Genomic DNA, 22,064 nt, shown 5'->3' on the forward strand with positions numbered 1-22,064 from the left:
TGAAAGAGGAAAACAAAATTTAACCATTGTTTAGGTGCAAAGGAAATAAACAAACTAAGTTACAACAAAAATCGCTGCACTAATATTTGCATGGAGCAAACGTGATGTAAATAACATTATGCATCAAGGGGGTAATGCCAAACCTTTAAAGGATGAGTGACTCGTTAGTCACTACCCCATTTTCTCACAACTTTCTCCTTGGCAGAAGTTTGCTGATAAGATTTCTTCTTTGAAAGTCCATCAAAATCAGCCTGATTGCTGGTAGAAGTATTTTTCAAGACTTTAGATGTTATGAAACTAAATCCATTTCTCACTCCCCGAAGTGCATATAGCAATGGATTGAGAATGATAGCAAGGAACAAATCACCTTTTGCAACTAGGAGATACTGAAAAACAGAGAAGGAAAAGTAGAATTTTTATTGTAGGGTCCGTGGTACTTATCATAAATTATGAATTCTGAATATTAGAAAGTGAGTTAAGACAGGAATGAGGAAACTTCTTACTACTAGAAAGAGAGCAAGTATAGTAAGACCAGCTTGTTTTGCTTCTTGCCAAAAATTATCATCGTTAGACCAGCCAAACCGTCTACCCCACCCAAACCAACCACCTCCACCGGAATCACCCCCACCTCCCAGCTCTTCTCTTCTTTTAATTTCCTTATCCCACTTGTCAAATTCATTTTTCTTACCACTTAATGCACCTTCCAATGCTTTTCTAGCTTGCTCCTGCAATCCAAATTCCCTTTCAGTTTTGTATTCCCTCTCATACCAGTTTTGTGAGGCATCAAGGACTAAACATAGTTCATCATCTAAAGATTCAAAATAGATTTTACTCATTTTAGTGATAAACTGTTTCCATGGATAATTTGAGGTCAAAATTTTATTATTATATCAATATAAGCTGATAGTGAGAATATAATTTTCTTTCACAAACAAGAGAGTATGATTCAATTTTTATACTTTTCATGAAAATTGTACCTGCACAACATGACGAGGCCAGCAGAATAATGACACTAAATAACAAATAAAACAATTTATGTTAATTAAGGCATCTTCCAAATGTTATCCAAAAGAAAAAGGAATTGAAAAACAGCATTTCATTATAGAACCACCTTGACATCTAATAGTCACGTGACAAGTAATAGAAACTAACTCGCATAAGCTCAAGCCAATTAATTGTAACTGCATGCATTATTCTGTTATAGTTTAGCTTCCATTGTATTTTATAAATATATGTAAATCATTCTTATATCAGCATTTTTTGTTCTTTCAATATTCCGAGTTACTTCTGCGGAACCACTCTCTTGTTCTGAGATTTATAATCTTTGGCCTCAACAACTGAGGATCATTTGTATCCTGAACCAAATTGACATATTATCAAATATCTCGTGTAGAGAACAATGATTCTACAGCTGAAGATGACAGGAGAAAGGCTGAGACTGTGGTTGAAGATATAACATCGGCAGAGTTACAGTTTAAAGAAGTGTCTATCTTGATTAGGAGCCAAGAAGTGATGCTTCACTTGTGCAAGAAAAAAGTTCACAGCAGATTCAGATGAAGAAAAAATGAGGAACCTAGAGGCTGAGAGTGGGCAAAGCTTGATAATATTTTAGAGCATTGACTGGACCAAGGTTGAAGGATTTAAAAACACTGAAAAGGTAGAAAGAAGCTTGACAATGAAGATATCAAAATGCTTGAAGGCAAGGCCTTCAAGATGGATTTAAGCTTTCAAAACCTTGGCACACTCAGACCACAAGTACACAACATGATTGGGTTCAATGCCCAATTATTATTCAATACTCAAATTGATGTTGGGGAAAATAACATACACCAATGAAATCGCCCACAATAATTGACATGGTTTGGCACCTCTTGCCTCCTTGAAACCATCTCAAAACTATTTTGCTATATCAAATATAATTACAAATTTGTAACTCACCCTGAATTGTGTATCACTCTAGTAACTACAGTAACCCTAATAAAAGTTACAAGAAAATGATAGCACACTCTCACTACCAGAGAATCTAATACACTGTCTATCTTCTCTTGCTTTTCTAGAGATGATTCATCTTCTTCACATGACCCTTTTATATATGAAAAGATCCAAGGTTCCATTCATGAATATGACTTGGGGGTCCTTATCACTTGTCTCACATTTCAACATAGTCTTTCATTATGTTAGGTCATCTCCATTGCAATGGTCACGGGAGGTCTTAATTTACCTTTTGTGAGTCCCAATGTGCCACATAAATTTTAAGATCCCATTACATTCTAACTTTTGCTCCAATTCAAGAGTCTTATAAGCCCTCACTTGGGAAAAGAGTTGCTTTTCTTTTAAGACAAAGGTATTTTTTTATTCTTATGACCCAAGGTCTTATTTAAGTTCATGTCAGGTCAGCACGCTTCAATGGAAGGACCTTATAAGACCCGGTTATAAACATACAACTCTGAGTATGATCCATACAATCGAGATGCCCTTAGTGGGTTTTTCCAAAAGTCAAGATACATGCACCACCTCTTGGACTGTATCTCTTGACTTTCCATCTTTATTTATTTGGAAAATTAAATTTATTTCCAACACACCAAGATTTTATTCAGCACTTTAGAAGATATGTGGAGGGAGAAAAAACAAAGAAGAAAAACAAGATGTTGAAAGGCTTGTCTAGGAAAACGAAAGGGAAAATTTTTTGGTTTTTTATATCATGTCTTGGGTTAACTACTCACATACAACCACATTTTGAAGCTTCACCAAATTAACATTGAGACCAGATGGAGCTTGCTGAACAGAATAAGGAATAGCACCAACGACAAAAGAGATCATTGTTCGATTCTTCAATATCCACTTTGTTGGGTTTGGCTAATAATAGGCTCTACCAATGGGAGACAGCAATAGAAGAAAAATGGTTTTGTCAATTGTCAATTTTCAATGCTTTGCAATCACTGAAACTGGTCGCACAAAAAGGGTCCATGTTCAAGAAGATGTTGTACTCGGAGACATCAACAAGGCCAGCTGAGACTAACTCTTCTGTGACTTGGGTTGCCAATCCGTATTAAAGTTGCTCATGATGGCAAGTGGATGTTGGGCACCATTAAAATCCTGTTTCACATCTGTAGCCTGTTTACTGATAAAGAGAAGAGAACAAAGACTGGGTTTAGATGGTTGGAGATCACTTCTCTGGTTTCACATTTGACTGGTGCTAGCAATGAGTTGCAAGGTGGCCTTTTTCTCGTGGGCTACTGAGAATTGCAAATAAAAGCACAGAAGGTTTTCGAGAAGAAAGGAATTCAGGTGATTTGTATCTAAGTCATACAAGACAAAACAATAAAATTAGAGTGAGAATTCTTGGAAGTAAGACTAAACTATATTTGGCATGGTGCAAATTTGATCCCCACTATTTTAATTATGTAATTTGTATCCATATTTAACAGAAATGCAAGTGTAGCATTGCAATAGAGTGTCAGGTCATGGATGTGTTGATGTGTCATGTCAACATTTTTGTTAAATATTAGATTGAGTTATCGTATTAGATTTTGTTAAATATTAGATTATTTTTGTGTATTCATTTTTGTACGATTAAAATAGTGGGGGCATTAAATTCATGGAAAAAAACTGGTGCAAAATTCGTGAAGTGAGAAAGGAGTGCAACCAAAGAGCAATTAAGTCAAAGATTATCCCTAAATGTTATTTTGTGTGTCGATGATATAGAGATATTAATGATAAAGATTAACTCTAAAACCCGTGCTTTGGAGACAAACATTGAAATGAAAGATTTTTTTGCAAACAGAATATATACATTGCAATTTTAGCAAGAAACAAAAAGAAAATGACTTAGAGAGGTAAAATTGGAGAAGCCACAGGTTTCTATATTTAAGTATGGAGGATGGATATTATAAAACAATGAGGAAATTAATGAAGAGGTCATACACAGGATACAAGCCAGGTAGTTAAAATGGAGAAAGGTAATAAGCGTCATTTGTGACCGCAAAGTATCTAACAAGTTGAAAAAGAAGTTTTAACATATTACTATACAATCAATTATAGTCTATAGTTGTGAATGGTGGACGTTATAGTAGAAATAAGTATATTAAGATAGAGAAATGAGCATTCAAAAAGGACAGAAAATGATGACAGAAAATAAATAGTTTGAATTGTGCAGTGCCCGGCATATTATGCATTATGAGAAAGAGAATTCAGCAAGTGTTGTGGAAACCAATTAGAAGACGCATGGATAAGGCAAAACAAACAGTAAAAGGGTTGAATTGTAATGCAGAGATGCAGAAGACGAATAAGAAATGGGGAAGAAAGAAAAATTGTGAGAAATACCTCTTTTCTGTTATCGGAGAAAAGACAGAGGAATCTGCCTTTGCACTTGAGGCTGTGCTGCAAAGAAGACCAGCTTTGGCTGATGGACTCATGCTTAATGAAATGGGAATGCGAACGGCATGAGTGTTTCCTCGTACTTAAGCTTGGGGGGGCTCCTAGGTTTAGAATCTCTGCCATGCCCTCCTCTTCTCTTCTCTTCTCTGTCACTTTTTTCTTTCAATTATCATTATCTTTTATTGTTCCATCGTTTCAACAAGGGTTTACATAATGTGACATCACCCTTTGTACCCTGAATTAATTATTTTTTATTACTATTATAATTATATATATACTATATACAACGTACATAATTAAAATATTAAATATTAATAAATTTATTTAACAAATTTAAAAATATTTAATTATACTATTAATAATAACATATAATATAAATAATGAAATTAATAAAATAAAATTATAATATCAATAAAAAGTATATAATTATATGAATTAAAAAAAATATAACAATAAATTTTATTTTCATAAATTTTAATATATTTAATAATATTATTTTAATTTAATACAAAATTATTTTATATTATTTTTTAATTTTTTATTAAAAAATACAAGTAATTAGAGGTATTATATACTACAAAAAATTTAATTAACTCAAACTTACAAAAAAAAAATCATAATTCAAATATTTTTTAATAATAAGGATAAATTTGTAAACTTACATTTTATATCTTTAAAATAATTTTTTAAATTATATCTCAACTATCAAATAACTCACAAATTTCAATAAATCATCTCACAAATTCATTCTAACATCTCTCGATTCAAACAACCTCACACATTCTCTCTGATCCTCCTCACAAATTCATTGTAACAATCCTATATTTTTCTCATATCTAATAGCCATAATCTGCATGAAAATATCAAAATAAATATATAAACATAATAAAAATATGTTTATAACTCTTTTATATACTGTTTCAAAATATATATATATATATATATATATATCTTTATAGGACTTTAAATATTTACATAAAATTAAAACAAATATTCAAAAGAAAATAAGCATTTTCATCCTCCAACTTCTCGTTGAGGAGCTTTATCACATGTTGTTTAAAGAGGATTTTTGCGAACTTTTTAAGCTAGAATGAAATTCTTTGCAAGAAACCAAATTAGGATTTCAGTTAGCCAAGAAACAAAGCTCAAAACAGCAAAGCACCAAAAAAACAATCGGTTGTTTCTGCGAAACAATCAGTTGTTTATACTAGTAAAACAATAACAATTGAATTTAAATGAGTTTAAGAGAAGAAAGAGATACACAAACAATTTATATTGGTTCACTCTTAAACCAAGAGTTACATCCAGTCCCCAGAATCCATTGGGCAATCCACTAAGCAATCAATTACAGATTACACACAAACACCACCAAAGAAGTGACCTTGATCCCCTAAAGAAACACACTTCCTTTGGCTCAGCACACCCACCAATAATGTTGATCTTGACAACCTCAAGAGCACACAACCCTTCTTGGCTTTACAACACCACAATGTACAAAGTATTCAGAACGAATTACACTTGTTACAGAATGAACTGAAATCAATACAGATGTAATCTTATTCCACTCTCTCTTGAGAAAACCAAAGCTCAAAGGTGAAAACTCAAATCTTGAAAGCAATCTTTGAAAAACTCAAAATTGTTTTTCTCTTTTCTTGCTTGTTATAAAACATTAACAAACTATTTATAGCTTTCAAATATTGGTCAAAGCATTTAAAACAGGAGCACATTCAATTTGAAAATCATTTAAGGCACACTTAACTAACAAAACAAATTCGGTTAAGATTTTCAAACAAACAATCGATTGATTTCACGAAACAATCGATTGTTTTGGTTTGACAGCAAGTCAACCAACCAAAACAGTTTTCAACCTTTTCAAAAACACCTAAGTGTAAAACAATCGGTTGTTTCGACAAAACAACATGTTGTTTTTCACTTAGTTTGAAAAACACTTTAAACTTAAAAGATTTGAAAACACTTAAGCTTTAGATTCAACAAAGAGTGGATTACAAAGATAACTACCCAGATCCTACTCTAAAACACAACAACAACTCCAAGCAACTTCAACCTTCCATCAAACACAGGATTTGGAATCTTCAAAGCTTTTGAACACACTTGATTCAACATTCTCCCCCTATTTGATGAAGACAAATCCCTGGTTGCTTGTGTTGGACTTGTTTGAATATGAAGCAGTTCCTGCAAAACAATCTTTAAGCAATATACAGCATCTATGGCAGCAGGTTAGAAAAGCAATATTACTAAGCACTGTATCAGACAAACAATCGGTTGTTTCTTTGATTCAATCGATTGTTTCTGTCAGCAGAAGCAGAAAATAGTTTTAATTTCAGAGTTTTGAGAGTTTTAACAGTTTGAAACATGTTGTAAAGAACATACAACACAAACACCAACCAATTCTCCCCCTTCACAAATAGAATTGAAGCACTGTTTTAAGAGAGATTTTGGGAGTCAAGAATACCTAAATCATTTCTTAAGAAGAAAAACCTTTCTTTTGGTAGTGGTTTCGTGAAGATATCAGCCAGTTGCAGTTTTGTTTCAATGAATTTCACTTCACAATCTCCATTGTTCACATGATCTCGTATGAAGTGATGGTGAATCTCAATGTGCTTAGTTCTTGAATGTTGAATCTGATTTTTGGTGAGATTTATAGCACTTGTGTTGTCACAAAGCAAAGGAACCTTGCTGATCTTCTATCCAAAATCTGCAAGTTGCTCTTTAAGCCAAAGAATTTGTGCACAGCAACAATGTATTCAGCCTCTGCAGTAGAAAGAGCCACACAAGCTTGCTTCTTACTATGCCAAGAGATGAGGCTTGATCCAAGAAGATGACAAGTGCCACTTGTGCTTTTTCTATCTAGCTTACACTCTGCAAAATCAGAATTTGAATAACCAATTCAGTGTATAGGAAAGTGAGAAGAATACCATAAACCAACATTGGTTGTTCCTTTGAGATATTTAAGAATCCTCTTTGCATCTTTGAAGTGAGATTCCTTTGGATTTGATTGATATCTTGCACAAAGACATACGACAAACATGGAGTAAAAGCAAGTATGACCCTTTTTCATGCAGTAAAAGCAAGTTTTAACCGGTTGTTTCGAAAAAACAACAAGTTGTTTTTCAAAGAAACTTGAAAAGGGTTTTGAAACAGATCTGTTCTTGTTGTTTGGATTAAACCCCAACCCAACCCTACCAAAAACACATTTTTGAGAAGCAAGAACAGTTTCAAGATTGGATTGGCCTTTGGAAAACTTGTCCATGGTTTTTAAAAGGTAGTGCACTTTCTTTTCAAGTGATTCACAATTTTCACAAAAGCTAGAATCACACTTGCAAGAAGAATTATTGTAAATCATTTCCAAAGTTTCAAAATCTGTTTTTGAATTGTTCAACTCTTCTTCCAAAGTTTTGACTCTGTTTTTCAACTAGTTGTTTAAACCTTTCAACCGATTGTTCAAAAGGACTAACCTATTAGCTTCTTCATGAGTCTCATTGAAGGCCTCTAGAAGTTCATTGTAATTTTCAATATTAATGGAGGAGCTTGAACTTACATTGCTTGATTCAGATTTCTTCCATTTCCATGAAACACAGATTGGCTTCCTCATCATGTTTTGATGAAGAACTTGAAGATGAATCATCATTGTATGATCTTCTTGATTTGCCTTTCATCTTATACTTCTTGTAACTCCCTTTCTCTTTGCTCACATTGCTTGGACATTCAACCTTGATGTGTCCCTGTTTACCACATCCAAAACAAGTGCAGTTTGTAGAATTAAATTCATTAACATTCTTGGTATTGTACCTATTTGATGGCTGGTTTTTTTCCTTGCTATTCTTCACATCAATTGCACATTCATGGAAATCCTCAAGGATGTCCCACATCTCCTTTGCAAAAACACATTTTGAGATCCTGAAAAACACATTGGAATTTGAGGCAGAAGAGATGATATTCTTAGCAATGCAATCATATTGAGCCTTTTTAGTTTCACTCTCAGTCCATTGGGACCAAGGTTTTTCAATGAAAATATCATCTTTTTCAATTTTAGGAACAAAAGGTCCATTTACAATAGCATCCCAAATTCCTCTATCAATTGATTCAACAAAGATTTTCATTCTAACCTTCAAGAATTGATAATCCAATCCACAAAACAAAGGTGGTCGGTTTATTGAAGCACCTTCCCCAAAGGGTAATTTTTCAGCCATTTAAAAAAGGTTTAGGATCAAAACTTGAATAACTTTCAAGTACCTTGCTCTTGATGCCAATTGTTAGAATTATAGGACTAAAACAAGAGGGGGGCTTGTTCCCGCCGGTTGACTCGAGGGCCTTCGTACGTCTCACGATACTCCCACACCCGATTCTCTATGCCTTCGTTCATGCTTTTCTTTCGTTCAAACACCTGAAACCTCAAAGACAAAGGGCGCCCTAAAGGCCATTTGCACTCCGACGCTAAAGTCAGTGTGGGGCTAGGAAACACCAAAGTAAGCTGTAAAAGGCTCCCGTGTAATTTGTATGCGTGAAGTGGCGCAAATGAATAACGTACCTTACTAGGTTTGTTACTTCCCTTTATATAGTCCAGGGTTTCTACTGTTTCCACTACCCAAAATAGGCTTTCTGAGGGTGGGCCCTAGTGCCGCTATTACCCACTCTTAGGACAACCTAACGCGTAGGGCTCCCTAACTGGAGTGCGACCTCTGACGGGATGACCATCTGGATGCCACCTCGTGCACCTGATCTCTGGGGTCACCCGTCCTAGGAGCATTCTAGCTGCTCACGTGCCATGCGTGCAGCTTCACCCCTAGAATGTGACCCTTACAAGTCGTATCTCTTCCAATGGCTCTTTACTTGTGTTACGTCATCCTCACCACATGCATGGACTCTCGTGTCCTTGGCTTCTCCCTAACTGATAACTCGTTTGCGGTCTGGGATCCAACTCTCGTGGCCCAGATTTGTTGTTCGAGTCACCGATGTCCGACCTCTCTACTGACACATCGACACATCCTGGTGATCGATGTCTGACCACTCTTCGGTACCTTGGCACACGTGCCTCGCGAGACACTGACCCATGGCGCTCGTGGGATCCACCTTACGCGGTACAGGGGTGAATTCCTTTTTGAAAGATTTTCGCAAGTATTGAAGGTACAGTGAAAGGCTATGAAAAATTAATCAATGGAAAAACTGTTCAGCCAAATATAAAACTGTTTTAAGTTTGATGCAGAAATTCAACCTATTGTTTTTACGAAATAACCGGTTGTTTTTATCAGCAGTTTAATCAAAACAAATTTAAAGAGTGTAAGGATAGAGAGATTCACACAGAATGTTTATACTGGTTCACTCAACACCTGATCTACATCCAGTCCTCAGAAACCACTGAGAATTCACTATGTAATCAATCACAGATTACAAATTACACAACCACAAAGAGGTGACTTTGAATCCCACAAAGCCCACTCACCCTCTTTGCAACACCACACACCTCAAGCCAGAATCCCACTGACTTTACAGGATTTCACACTCCAAGAATGTTGATCTTGATCCCCTCAAGAACACACAACACCTTTTGGAAACACCAGTACAAAAATACAAATATTAAGAAGGAAGGGAATAGAAAACACCTAGGTAAATCACAAGATCAAAGATCAGAATACGAGACCCAATCCTATTCCACACTTGAGATGATCCAAAGCTCTTTCAAAACTACAAAACTGTTTTTGATTGATCTCTTTTTCTTAGTTCAAACCTAGGAGCGTAAAAAACACCTTTTTATCTTTCAATCAAATGGTTAAAACATTTTACAACAAAAGCCCAAAAGCAGTTGGAATCATTCAAAACAAAAAAACCACCTAACAACATTCTGTTAAGGTTTTCAGCAAAACAGTCGGTTGATTTTTCGAAATAACCGATTTAATGTTTTTTTGACAGCATTCAAAATCATTAAGTGTCAAATAACCTGTTGTTTCGAAATTTTAATCTGTTAAAATTTGTTTGACAACAAAGGCAAAGACAAAGCTTTTCCAAATAAGTTTGAAATCTACTAAGTGTCAAACAACCTGTTAAAACGAAATTTCAACTTGTTGAAATTTGTTTGACAGCAAAGGCAAAGACAAAGCTTAAAATCCACTGTGTCAAACAACCTGTTAAATCGGAATTTCAACCTGTTGAAATTTCACTTCCTTTTAGAAAATCCATCTTTTCAAAATGTTAAAGATTCAATTGAGCTTGGATCAACTTAAGGAGTGAATTAACAAGTTTTAAACAACTAGACACACACACACAACAACAACAACAAGGTCTTCAAGCTTTCCACTAGGATTTGGAGACATCAAAGCATTTTGTTCAACAGATACTTGATCCTTCTTCCATAAGACTCGTGTATTGAAATTAGCATCCTGAGACCTGCACATATCATACTACTTGCTGTAAATCCACACAACCATGCGCATAAACATTTCAATATCTCATCATTTCATCATCTGGTATGATAGGATAAATTCATATGACTTGAAAGACCATATTATATTTCAAACTGCAAACAAAGTCATATAAACCTCCTTCGACTTTCACCAATTGAATAACTTCATCTATGTGATTCCATTATATCAGTAGAGTCAAGATCGTCTCATTAATAGGACCTGACAGATCAATACACCCTAATAACAATCTCAACACGGTATTTCCTATCCTGAAAATACTATGTTCTGATCACACTTTCACATCATTGCACACTTCATTTAACACATCAATACACCATTCAATCACAACATGTTTTAAACTTTCTAAAAAAATCCAAATATATCTCAAATTTCACTTAAATACATAACTAAGTTTATTTAATCATATTTTTAAATACAATTTAGAATTTTCACTTAAAAACAATAAGCAACAATAAAATTAGCTTGCAAAAACAAAAATAAAAATTTTAAGTTTTTTTTAACAAAGTCCACCTTCAGCGAAAATTTACTCACTTGGACGAGAATGGGTCTCGCTCAAGCAAAAATTCTCTTGCTTAAGCAAGATTGAACCCGAGAGCACCTCATATTTCCATTATATTCTCACTTGAGCGAGAATTAGCTCGCCTAAGCGAGATATGCCGAGAAATATGCATAACTATGCCTAATTTCATCATTCATAGTCAAACAAAAACAATTTCAATAAGTCATTTCACTTCAAAAGTAACTTACACTATATCAACTATACAAATCAACAAATTTTTCAGATTCAAACAAAAACTGTACCGACTCGTCCTCGGGCGTTGACCAAAGTCAAACATACGATGGGACCCACCAAGGGGATCCAAGGAGGAAAGTTAGTGTTGACCGCCTTGGGCGTCGCCAGGTATGGGCGTCGCCAGCTTTGGGCGTCGGCAAGTTTAGGCATCGCCCACCTTTAAAGACGTGACCCATTATTCTGAGAGTGTGGGTTGGGCCAGATGGTGCCACCCCCCGATACCCACGGGTAGGGAAGATCGTGGAGGGGACGAAACAGTGAGAGGCCACGGTACGGGCGTAGAGGCCTCAGGCCTTGGCACATAAGAACAGTAATAAAGAGAAGAGAAAGGTGGCTTCAAGGCCATATTTCCAGTACCAGCAGGGAGCGACCTGACTCATGAAGTACCCATCCCACCTTTGGAGAACTGCTGGGACAGACACGACCCGGGAGAGGGCCACGTCCCAAGGGTGATCTACGTGCATGGTGTGAGAGGAAGGCTGAGATACTCCCAGGGCGAATGACTAGAGGCTGGGGCGCATGAATTGGCACCCAGGTAGTCACCCCCTGCGTCGAATGCACTTCGAGGAGGGAAAACTTACGCGCTGGGATTTCCCTAAGTTGGGTTACAGCGTCGTAAGGCCTTCCGCATGGAGTTGCGCTTAAGTCATAAGTGACACGTGGCAGTAGCACTGAAACCCAAGGTATATAAGCTTTCCTGAAAGCTTAAAGAGGTACGTTCTCACATTCTTACACACACTTGAATCATTTGTGAGCTTACACATTGTACACACGAGTGATTTGAGCACTTGAGAAAAGTTCATTAGAATACAGTTACGCGCCTTCAGAGCACCACAGTTACGGTGTTCCGATACGGTGGTGCATAGTGTTTTCTGCCTACTGACTTGAGCGTCGGAGTGCAAACGGCCGCTAGGGCGCCCTTTGTTCCCTCTGTTTCAGGTACTCACGGCGGCGAAGGGTGGTGATCTGGAACAAAGAAGAAGGAGTCATTGATACGCGAAGTCTTAGCTGCGCACGAAGCACGATCTGGTCAACCGGCAGGAACATTTGGCGCCCATCGTGGGGCCCGTTCTAAAACGATTGTCCCACCGCAAGTTGTTGGAGGTTCAGTAGCGAGCTCTATGGAGGATTTTCAAGAATCTTGCAAGATTCATCGTTCATCTTGAAGTTCACGAAGTTTCACCGATTGTTTTCGGTCTCGTTCAAGTTTTCGCCGTTCGTCTTTGGAGTTTCGCTCAGTTCCACCGTTTGTTCGTGGTTTTGCTCAGTTTCACCGATCGTTTTTCAGTTTGGCTTAGTTTCTACCGTTTCTCTTCGATCTTGCTCAGTTTCACCAAGTTTCTTTTGTTCGTTAGTGTTTTCGCTCGGTTTTCACCGAAAGATTTTTCAAGAATCACGGTTACAGTTCGAAGTTCTCCAAGAAATTACGCAGAATGAGGACGACAAGGCAGAGTTCAACGCGCGCTGAGAGTGATGACATGACCATGCAGCAGGTCATGGAGATGATACAAGGTCTGCAGGAAGCGATGGCGGCATCAAAGGCTGAGCAAGAGCGTATACAGGCGGATCTGGCGGCGTCGCAGGCAAGGAATGAAGAGTTATGTCGCGTGAACGAGGAGTTGCGCTGCAGGTTGCGCAATCACCCTGGGAGTCGTGAAGCAGAAGACCGCGAGTGTTACACGCCACCTAGGGAGTTTCCCATGCCGTTCTCGCAGTCGATCATGGAGGCGGTAATTCCTCACACGTTCGTAGGTCCGAAGGTGACGTTTACGGGGATGGAGGACCCCGAGGCACACCTCACTGCGTTCCACACGCAGATGATATTGGTTGGCGACTCTGACGCCGTGAGATGCAAGCTCTTCATGAGCACGTTAACAGGAATGGCAATGGATTGGTTTATCAGCCTTCCAGATGGCCACAAAACCTCCTTCGCACAACTCTCACAGCTATTCCGGGAGCAGTACACAGCGAACCAGGCTCCTCCACCGGTGTCGTATGATCTATTTAATGTGAAGCAGTATCAAGGCGAGACCTTGAAAGAGTATATCAACCGCTTCGGGGCGTAGGTGGTGAAGGTTGGTACCACGGAGGAACCGATGACTGTCTATACGTTCAGGAAAGGGATGTGCCCTGGACCATTCTGCGAATCAATCATCCGAAGCCGCCCCCGAACCTTTGCAGAAATCAGGTGTCGCGCGGTGGAGCACATCGCAACAGAGGGCAAGGAGTGCGAGAAGCGCACGAGTGTTGCTAGCACACCCCAGAGCGCCGTCCCGAGCAGAACCCGCCAGGGTGAACGAGGCCGTGACTGGAAGGAAAAGTCAAGAAAGGAAGCGCCCGTACGAGGCGAGGGGGCGAACGGAAGGGAATAGGCCGATGAGGCATAATTTTGTGGTGGAGTTGAAAGACTTGATCACCGTGCCCAACATAGCAGACAGGCTGAGGGCACCAGCGAAGACTGACAAAGTACTAGGATCTCACAAGGACGCATGGTGCGAGTTCCATCAAGCGTTCGGGCATCACATCAACAACTGCTTAGCACTGGGCCATCAGTTGGATGAGCTGGTGAAAAATGGGTTTCTGAAGGACTATCTGGCTGGGTCTTCTATGGCCGCGGCCCTGGAAGTACCAGAAGAGGATCAGGCACACGAGATGCCGATCCATGGGGAAGTGCACAACATTTCTGGTGGCTTCTTAGGAGGAGGATGCACTGCCTCTCAGCGCAAGAGGTACGTGCGATCAGTGAACTCAGTAACTGAAGAAGGAATGGATGACCCGTGGGAAACAGACCTTGTGTTTACAAAGGCTGACCTACGCGATATCGTCCCCCATGATAATGACCTTGTGGTCATTTCGGTCGTCACAGCTGGGAGAAGGGTACACCGAGTCCTCGTGGACAAGGGCAGCTCCGCAGACGTCATGTTCTAGTCCACATTCAACAAGCTACAGTTGTCCCCTAATCTATTGAGACCATACACGAGATGTCTGTATGGGTTCGCAGGGGACCAAGTGGAGGTATGTGGCTACCTGGAGCTAAGGACGACATTTACAGATGGAACGACGTCACGTACCGAGAGCATTCGATACCTAGTTGGGAACGCTAACTCGGCGTATAACATCCTGCTGGGGAGGCCAGCTTTGAACAGGTTAAGGGGGGTGTCTTCGACACGCCACATGAAGAAGAAGCTGCCCGACCTCAGTGGCAGAGTGATCGTGATCAAATCCGGTTAGCAAGAGGCGAAAAAGTGCTACGAGAATAGCCTTAAGACATAGAGGGGAGTGTTTATGGTGTGGGAACGCCTGCCCAGTACGGACACGCCTATGGAGGTGGAGCCCTTAGAGGAGGCGGTACCCGCGGGGGAGACGCCTGTCAAGGCCGTGCCCGTGGAGGAAGTACCCGGGGAGGCCTCGCCCATGGAAGAAGTACCCGGGGAAGCCTCGCCCCCGGAGGAAGGGCTTGCTGAGGCGATGCCTATAAGAGAAGGCCGCAGAAGTGAGTCTCGCGCAGAGAGCGCTCGAGATAGGCGACCCGAGCCTGTGGAGAATGTGGTGGCGAGGAAAATTGGGGGTAAGGTCTTCAAGCTGGGGTGACTGCTGAGTCAGGAGGAGCAAGACGAGGTGGCAGCGGTAATCTCGCGTCACTTGGACGCATTTGCATGGTCCGCCTCGGACATGCCAGGCATCGACCCCGACTTTTTGTGCCACCATCTCACTATGGACTTGAATAAGGCGTGCCCCAAGGATTCGTATCCTTTGCCCAGCATCGACGCGTTAGTGGACAGCGCCTCGGGTTGCAAAATGCTGAGCTTCTTGGATGCATTCTCGGGGTACAATCAGATCAAGATGCATCCACGTGATGAGAGCAAAACGACGTTTATGACTGAAACGTGTAGTTACTGCTACAAGGTCATGCCGTTCGGGTTGAAGAATGCAGGCGCCACCTACCAGAGATTGATGGATAAGATCCTTGCACCTATGTTGGGTAGAAACGTGCAGGCCTACGTCGACGACATGGTAGTGACCTCCCAGGAGAAGGGGCGACACACAGCTGACTTGGAAGAGCTGTTCACCATGATAGCTAAGTACCGCCTCAAGCTGAATCCGGAGAAGTGCGTTTTTGGGGTCAAGGCGGGAAAGTTCTTAGGATTCATGCTCACCGAGCGGGATATAGAGGTGAACCCCGACAAGTGTGCGGTGATCCTAGTCATGAGGAGTCCCGCCTCGGTGAAAGAGGTACAGCAGCTGACAAGGCGGATGACCGCACTATCTAGATTCGTCTCAGCTGGAGGAGACAAGGGGCATCCTTACTTCCAATGCCTCAAGCAAAATAGTAGGTTCGTATGGACCGAGGAGTGCGAGGCGACATTCCTCAAGCTCAAAGAATATCTGGCGGCTCCTCCTGTGCTCTGCAAGCCACGGGAGGGGGTGCCCTTGAGGTTGTATTTCGTAGTGACTGAGTGGGCGATTAGTGCAGTGCTGGTTCAAGAGCAAGACCAGACTCAAAAGCCCATATACTTCGTCAGTAAGGTCTTGCAGGGGCCGAAGACGAGGTATCAATCATTGGAGAAGGCGGCTCTGGCGGTGTTCTCGGCTAGGAGGCTCCACCATTATTTCCAAAGCTTTACGGTAGTGGTGATGACGAACCTCCCTATCCAAAAGGTGTTGCAGAAGTCAGACGTCGCAGGAAGGATGGTTCGTTGGGCGGTAGAGCTGTCTGAGTTTGACGTTCAGTACGAGCCCAGGGGCCCCATCAAGGGACAAGTATACATTGACTTCTTGGTAGAACTCTCGCCAGGAAGCACACAGCAAGAGGTGGAGGTAGGCTCGCAGTGGATGCTTTCGGTGGATGGGTCATCCAATCAGCAAGGAAGTGGAGCCGGCGTGGTCCTGGAGGGGCCAAAGGGTTTGCTGATTGAGCAGGCCTTGAGGTTTGCATTCAAAGCCAACAACAACCAAGCAGAGTACGAAGCTCTCATAGCTGGGATGCTCTTAACTAAGGAGATGGGCGCGCGGAGTCTGTTGGTGAAGAGCGACTCATAGTTGGTCACAGGGCAGGTAACTAGGGGGTACCAAGCTAAGGACCCGCAGATGGCGGCATATTTGAAGTACGTCCAGGTCCTGAAGGGAGCATTCGTGGCATTTGAGTTGGTCCACGTCCCAAGGGAGCAGAATGTCAGAGCTGACCTGCTCGCTAAGCTGGCCTACTCAGGCAAGGGGGGAAGGCAGAGGACGGTCATCCAGGAGACCCTCAAGGCGCCACGAACGTTTGTGGCAGATAATAGGGTGGATGTCCTGATGGCATTTCATGTGTTCTTCTTGAATCAAAGTAGTAAAATGGATGCGAAAGCAATGGGTGAGTGAAACAAAGCCCTCCTAGGAGTTGTGATGGCTTTGAAGGTGCATGATGAGTATGAATTAGAGAGGTTCGGCCAGCTCTATGAAGAAAGGTGAAGGGAGTGAAGTTTATAGCCTAGATTTCTAGGAGAAGTATAGCTAGTGCACAAAATGGGCAGCATAACAATACTCAAATAAACTTGTCCAATACAATGAAATAGCCTCCCTATTTATAGGCTAGGTGGACGTAAATGTTAAGCCACCTTTCTAAAGAAAATAAAACCAAAAATTAAATCTAAATCTAAGGTGCCATGACCGGCCATACACTACCCTAGATTCTAGAAGGTTTCCATCAAAAATGCTTTCTACACTATCCTATCTACTAAGTACCCCCAATGGGCCTTTATGCAAACATATACAAAGCCTTCTCTCTTCCATCCGTGGCCTCATTTGCTTGTGTTTGAATATGTTTGGCCATTGATCTTGTAAGGGGTCCTAGACGGTCTAGCTCCATGGATAGCCTCCCTCCTTCACGGTCTAGACGCTCACCTTCACGTCCTAGACGCTTACTTTCACGTCCTAGACGCTCACCTTGGTCTTGGTCTTGGTCTAGACGCTCTCCTTGGCTTGTGCCTTGGCTTCCTTGGGTAGGTGTGCTTGGCCCTCCTCCATCATCCCCTCCCCCTTGGAAAGGATTTGTCCTCAAATCCAGCTCGTCATCGTCATTGGTTCCTACAAATGGAGAAAGATCAATTACATTAAAAGTGTCATGTACTCCATATTCAAGAGGTAGGTCCAATTTATAAGCATTGTTGTTGACTCGCTTGAGAACTTGGAAAGGTCCATCACCTCGGGGACTTAGTTTGGACTTCCTTTGAGTTGGAAATCTATCTTTGCGAAGGTGAAGCCAAACTAAGTCTCCTTCCTCAAAAATTATTTCTCTCTTCCCTTTGTTGTTGTATTTTGTGTACTTCTCATTTTGTTGTTGTATTTGAATTTTAATCTTCTCATGCATTTTCTTGATAAAATCAGCTTTGATTACTCCTTCCTTATGCACAAAATCTTGTGGATTAGGAAGGGGTATCAAATCCATGGGCGTGAGAGGATTAAAACCATATACTACCTCAAAAGGAGAAGCATTAGTAGTCTTGTGAACGACTCTATTGTAAGCAAATTCAATGTGGGGAAGGTACTCATCCCAAGATTTGTGGCTTCCCTTCATGATAGCCCTAAGCATAGTTCCAAGAGATCTATTGACTACTTCGGTTTGACCATCCGTTTGAGGATGACAAGAAGTTGAAAATTGTAGTCTTGTTCCAAGTTTACCCCAAAGAGTTTTCCAAAAGTGGCTTATAAACTTGGGATCTCGATCGGACACTATACTTCTAGGGAGACCATGGAGTCGCACCACTTCTCTAAAGAAGAGTTTAGAAATATTTTGAGCATCATCCACTTTGTGGCATGGAATAAAGTGGGACATTTTGCTAAAACGGTCCACTACCACAAAGATAGAGTCATGGCCTCTTGCAGTCCTAGGAAGTCCTAAAATGAAATCCATGCTAATGTCTTCCCAAGGAGCATTTGCAATCGGCAAAGGGGTGTAGAGTCCATGCGGCATTGTTCTAGACTTTGCTTTTAAACATGAGATACATCTAGAACAATGTCGTTGGACATCTTTCCTCATGTGTGGCCAACAAAATTTTGCTTTTAAAAGATCTAGAGTTTTATCAACTCCAAAATGGCCCATGAGTCCCCCTTCATGTGATTCTTTGACAAGGAGTTTTCTATGTGTTCCTTGGGGAATGCAAAGTTTTCCTTCTTTAAAAAGATATCCCTCGGACACATAGTAACCTCCTTGCGCTCTATGTAGACATTGGGCATAGATGGATGAGAGTTCTTGATCTTCTTGGTAAAGCTCTCTTATGTGGTCAAATCCAAGAATTTGGGCACCTAGTTTTGAAAAGAGAGTGTGCCGTCTTGAAAGAGCATCGGCCACTATATTGGTGCTTCCTTTCTTGTATTTGATTACATAAGGAAATTGTTCAAGAAATTCCATCCATTTAGCATGTCTCTTGTTGAGCTTGTGTTGGCCCTTTAAATATTTTAAAGACTCGTGATCACTATGGATAACAAATTCTTTGGACACAAGGTAGTGTTCCCAAGTCTTTAGGGCTCGCACAAGAGCATAGAGCTCTTTGTCATAGGTGGGGTAGTTGAGGGTGGCACCATGGAGTTTTTCACTAAAATAAGCAATGGGGTGTCCACCTTGCAACAAAACCGCACCTATGCCTACCCCCGATGCATCACACTCTATCTCAAAAGTTTTGGAAAAATTTGGAAGAGATAGAATGGGTGCATTGGTGAGTTGAGCTTTGAGCCTTTGAAAGGCTTGCTCATGCTTTTCATTCCAACAAAATGCAACATCTTTTTTCACAAGTTCATTCAATGGAGAAGCTAGACTAGAAAAATTAGGGACAAACCTTCTATAGAAGCTAGCTAACCCATGAAAACTTCTTACTTCACTTACATTTTGTGGAGTTGGCCACTCGCGGATGGCTTTGATTTTCTCGGGATCTACATGCACCCCCTTTTTGTTAACTATGAAACCTAAGAAAACTACACTATCTACACAAAAGGTACACTTATCCCTATTGGCAAAAAGACTATTTTTCCTAAGAACTAGAAGAACTTCCCTAAGGTGACTTAGATGGTCTTCTAGGCTTTTACTATAGACTAAGATATCATCAAAGTAAACTACTACATATTTACCTATACAATCCCTCAAGGTGTGATTCATAAGCCTCATGAATGTGCTTGGAGCATTAGTAAGCCCAAAGGGCATCACCAACCACTCGTATAGTCCAAATTTGGTCTTAAAAGCGGTTTTCCACTCATCACCCTCCTTGATTCGAATTTGGTGATATCCACTTTTAAGGTCAATTTTGGAGAATAGAGTTGACCCATGCAATTCATCAAGCATATCATCAAGCCTTGGGATTGGATGCCTATACTTGATGGTGATGTTGTTGATTGCTCTACAATCACAACACATACGCCATTTTCCATCTTTTTTTGGCACCAACAAGACAGGTACAGCACAAGGGCTTAGGCTCTTTTGAACCCAACCCTTCTCCAACAAGTCTTGAACTTGTGATTCTATCTCCTTTGTTTCCTCGGGGTTGGTTCTATAAGCAGGCCTATTTGGTAGGCTTGCCCCCGGTATAAAGTCAATTTGATGTTCTATCCCCCTAAGAGGAGGAAGCCCAATGGGTCCTTCTTGGGAGAATAGATCTTCAAATTCACTCAAAAGGTTTTCTACTTGAGGAGGTAAAACCATGAGTTCACTACTTGTGGCAGTGCATGTAAGTGCTCCTTTACAAAAGATAAGGCTTGGTTGTTCAACAAGAAGCAAGTTTTCAAAAACATTTTCAAGAGGTTTTTCTTGTTGACCAACCTTGTGGGAAGGAACACTCTTCTCCCACGCCTTTCTATCCCTAAGGATTTTCTCTTTTTCTAGCTCTTTTTTTTTTGTTTTCCTCATCCCTCTTTCGTTTCATTTGTATTTGGTCTTTCACCACTTGAGAATGTGGTAAAGGACTAAGTACAAACTTCTTATATTTATGGTTGAAGGAAATCTCGTTAGTGAGACCATCATGCAAGGTTTTCTTGTCAAATTGCCATGGCCTCCCTAATAAGATATGGCAAGCTTCCATAGGCACTACATCACATAAAACTTTGTCTTTGTAGTTCCCTATGGAAAACTTGATTTCCACTTGCTTGTCTACATGTAGTTCCCCATTTTCATTAAGCCATTGAAGTTTGTAAGGTTTTGGGTGAGGAACTACTTGTAGCTTAAGCTTTTCAACCATCCTAGCACTACAACAATTACAACTAGATCCACTATCCACAATGAGAGAACATATATTTTCTAAAACATTGCATCTTGTATGAAAGATGTTCTCCCTTTGTGTTTCCATGGATGTGCTAGGGTGATTGTTGAGGGTTCTCCTAATCATAAGCAATTCTCCCTCTAGTGGAGCTACCCTCTCATCCTCTCCCCCTTCCTCTTTCTCACTAGGCTCATCCTCGCCACTAGTGTACTCGTCTACACCTTTTAAAAACAAAGTCCTTTGGTTTGGACATTGTGCTTGCACATGCCCCCTACCATAGCACTTAAAACACTTGACATCTCTAGCTCGGATGGGTGGGGTTGAGGTTTCTTTGGTGAAGGGTTTGGTAGGCTCTTTTGGTTTTTCCTTGGATGTACTACCCTCCCTTCTAAACTCTTTCTTGGGATAAAAGCTAGAATAGGGGCTCACCTTTTGACTTGAAGTTTTGCGCAAGTTTTGTTGCTCAACTTTAATGCAAAGTTGAACCAAATCATTCAAGTCTTGATAAGGTAAGAGCTCTACTCTATCTCTTATCTCAAGTGATAGGCCACTAAGGAACCTAGCAATGGTGGTTTCCTCTTCCTCTCTAATAGAGGCTCTCATCATATAGAGCTCCATCTTTTGTCTATACTCCTCTACGCTCATATTTCTTTGTTGGAGTCTTTGGAGCTTGTCCATTAACTCCCTATGGTAGTAAGAGGGTATATGTCGACGTCTTAGGGCTCCCCTAAGGTCATTCCAATATGTAATGGAAGGTTCCCTATGAAGATGTCTATCTCTTTCGAGAGAGGTCCACCAATACATGGCATTTCCTTGGAAACTAAGGGTGGCTAGGGGTACTTTTCGTTCCTCACTTACCCTATGGCAAGCAAAAAGTTGCTCTACCTTCATCTCCCAATCTAGATATACTTCTACATTTTCCTTACCATGGAAATGAGGTAGGTCTACTCTTGTTTCCCTTGGCACCTCTTGTTCCCTTTGCCTAGTTCTTCTAGGGGGTGGTTGGTAATAATCATTGATTCTACGGCTTCCCTCCCCTAGAGATTCAATACTTTGAGAATGTGATGCATGAGTTTTTTTTTATTTTTGTGATTTTTGTGACTTCTCTTCTTGAGCTTTAGCCAACTCATTGATTTTGTTTTCATTCTCCAATTGTCTAAAAGAGATTAATTGTACCGCTTGGGATACTTCTTTTAAAAGAGTTTTCAAAGATTTTACTTCACTTTCTAT

At 40.5% G+C, this 22,064-nt stretch overlaps 2 protein-coding genes across 2 annotated transcripts; one reads left to right on the plus strand and one right to left on the minus strand.

The window, feature by feature from the left end:
• Positions 1-4,580, minus strand: LOC137806754 (sulfate adenylyltransferase subunit). Its single transcript, XM_068607020.2, has 3 exons — positions 4,324-4,580; positions 504-725; positions 1-386 (listed from the first exon to the last, which is right to left on the minus strand). The coding sequence occupies exons 1-3, from the start codon at positions 4,498-4,500 to the stop codon at positions 165-167; spliced, it is 621 nt and encodes a 206-aa protein (XP_068463121.1). The 5' UTR covers positions 4,501-4,580; the 3' UTR covers positions 1-164.
• A 9,406-nt stretch (positions 4,581-13,986) lies between these two features.
• LOC137839165 (uncharacterized) lies at positions 13,987-14,538 on the plus strand. The gene has a single exon (XM_068648291.2). The coding sequence runs from the start codon at positions 13,987-13,989 to the stop codon at positions 14,536-14,538; it is 552 nt and encodes a 183-aa protein (XP_068504392.2).
• The last annotated feature ends 7,526 nt before the right edge of the window (positions 14,539-22,064 follow it).

The sequence above is a fragment of the Phaseolus vulgaris genome, chromosome 3 (genome assembly GCF_051622355.1).
Source record: "Phaseolus vulgaris cultivar YP4 chromosome 3, ASM5162235v1, whole genome shotgun sequence".
NCBI classification, from domain to species: domain Eukaryota; kingdom Viridiplantae; phylum Streptophyta; class Magnoliopsida; order Fabales; family Fabaceae; genus Phaseolus; species Phaseolus vulgaris.

Bases quoted from the DNA above. Each gene is read 5' to 3' on its own strand.
- LOC137806754 (XM_068607020.2), bottom strand. From the start codon at position 4,500: ATGGCAGAGATTCTAAACCTAGGAGCCCCCCCAAGCTTAAGTACGAGG. The intron at 726-4,323 runs GTATTTCTCACA...TTTGGATTGCAG, and splicing joins TCTCCGATAACAGAAAAGAG to GAGCAAGCTAGAAAAGCATT. The intron at 387-503 runs GTAAGAAGTTTC...TCTGTTTTTCAG, and splicing joins TACTTGCTCTCTTTCTAGTA to TATCTCCTAGTTGCAAAAGG.
- LOC137839165 (XM_068648291.2), top strand. From the start codon at position 13,987: ATGAGGCATAATTTTGTGGTGGAGTTGAAAGACTTGATCACCGTGCCC.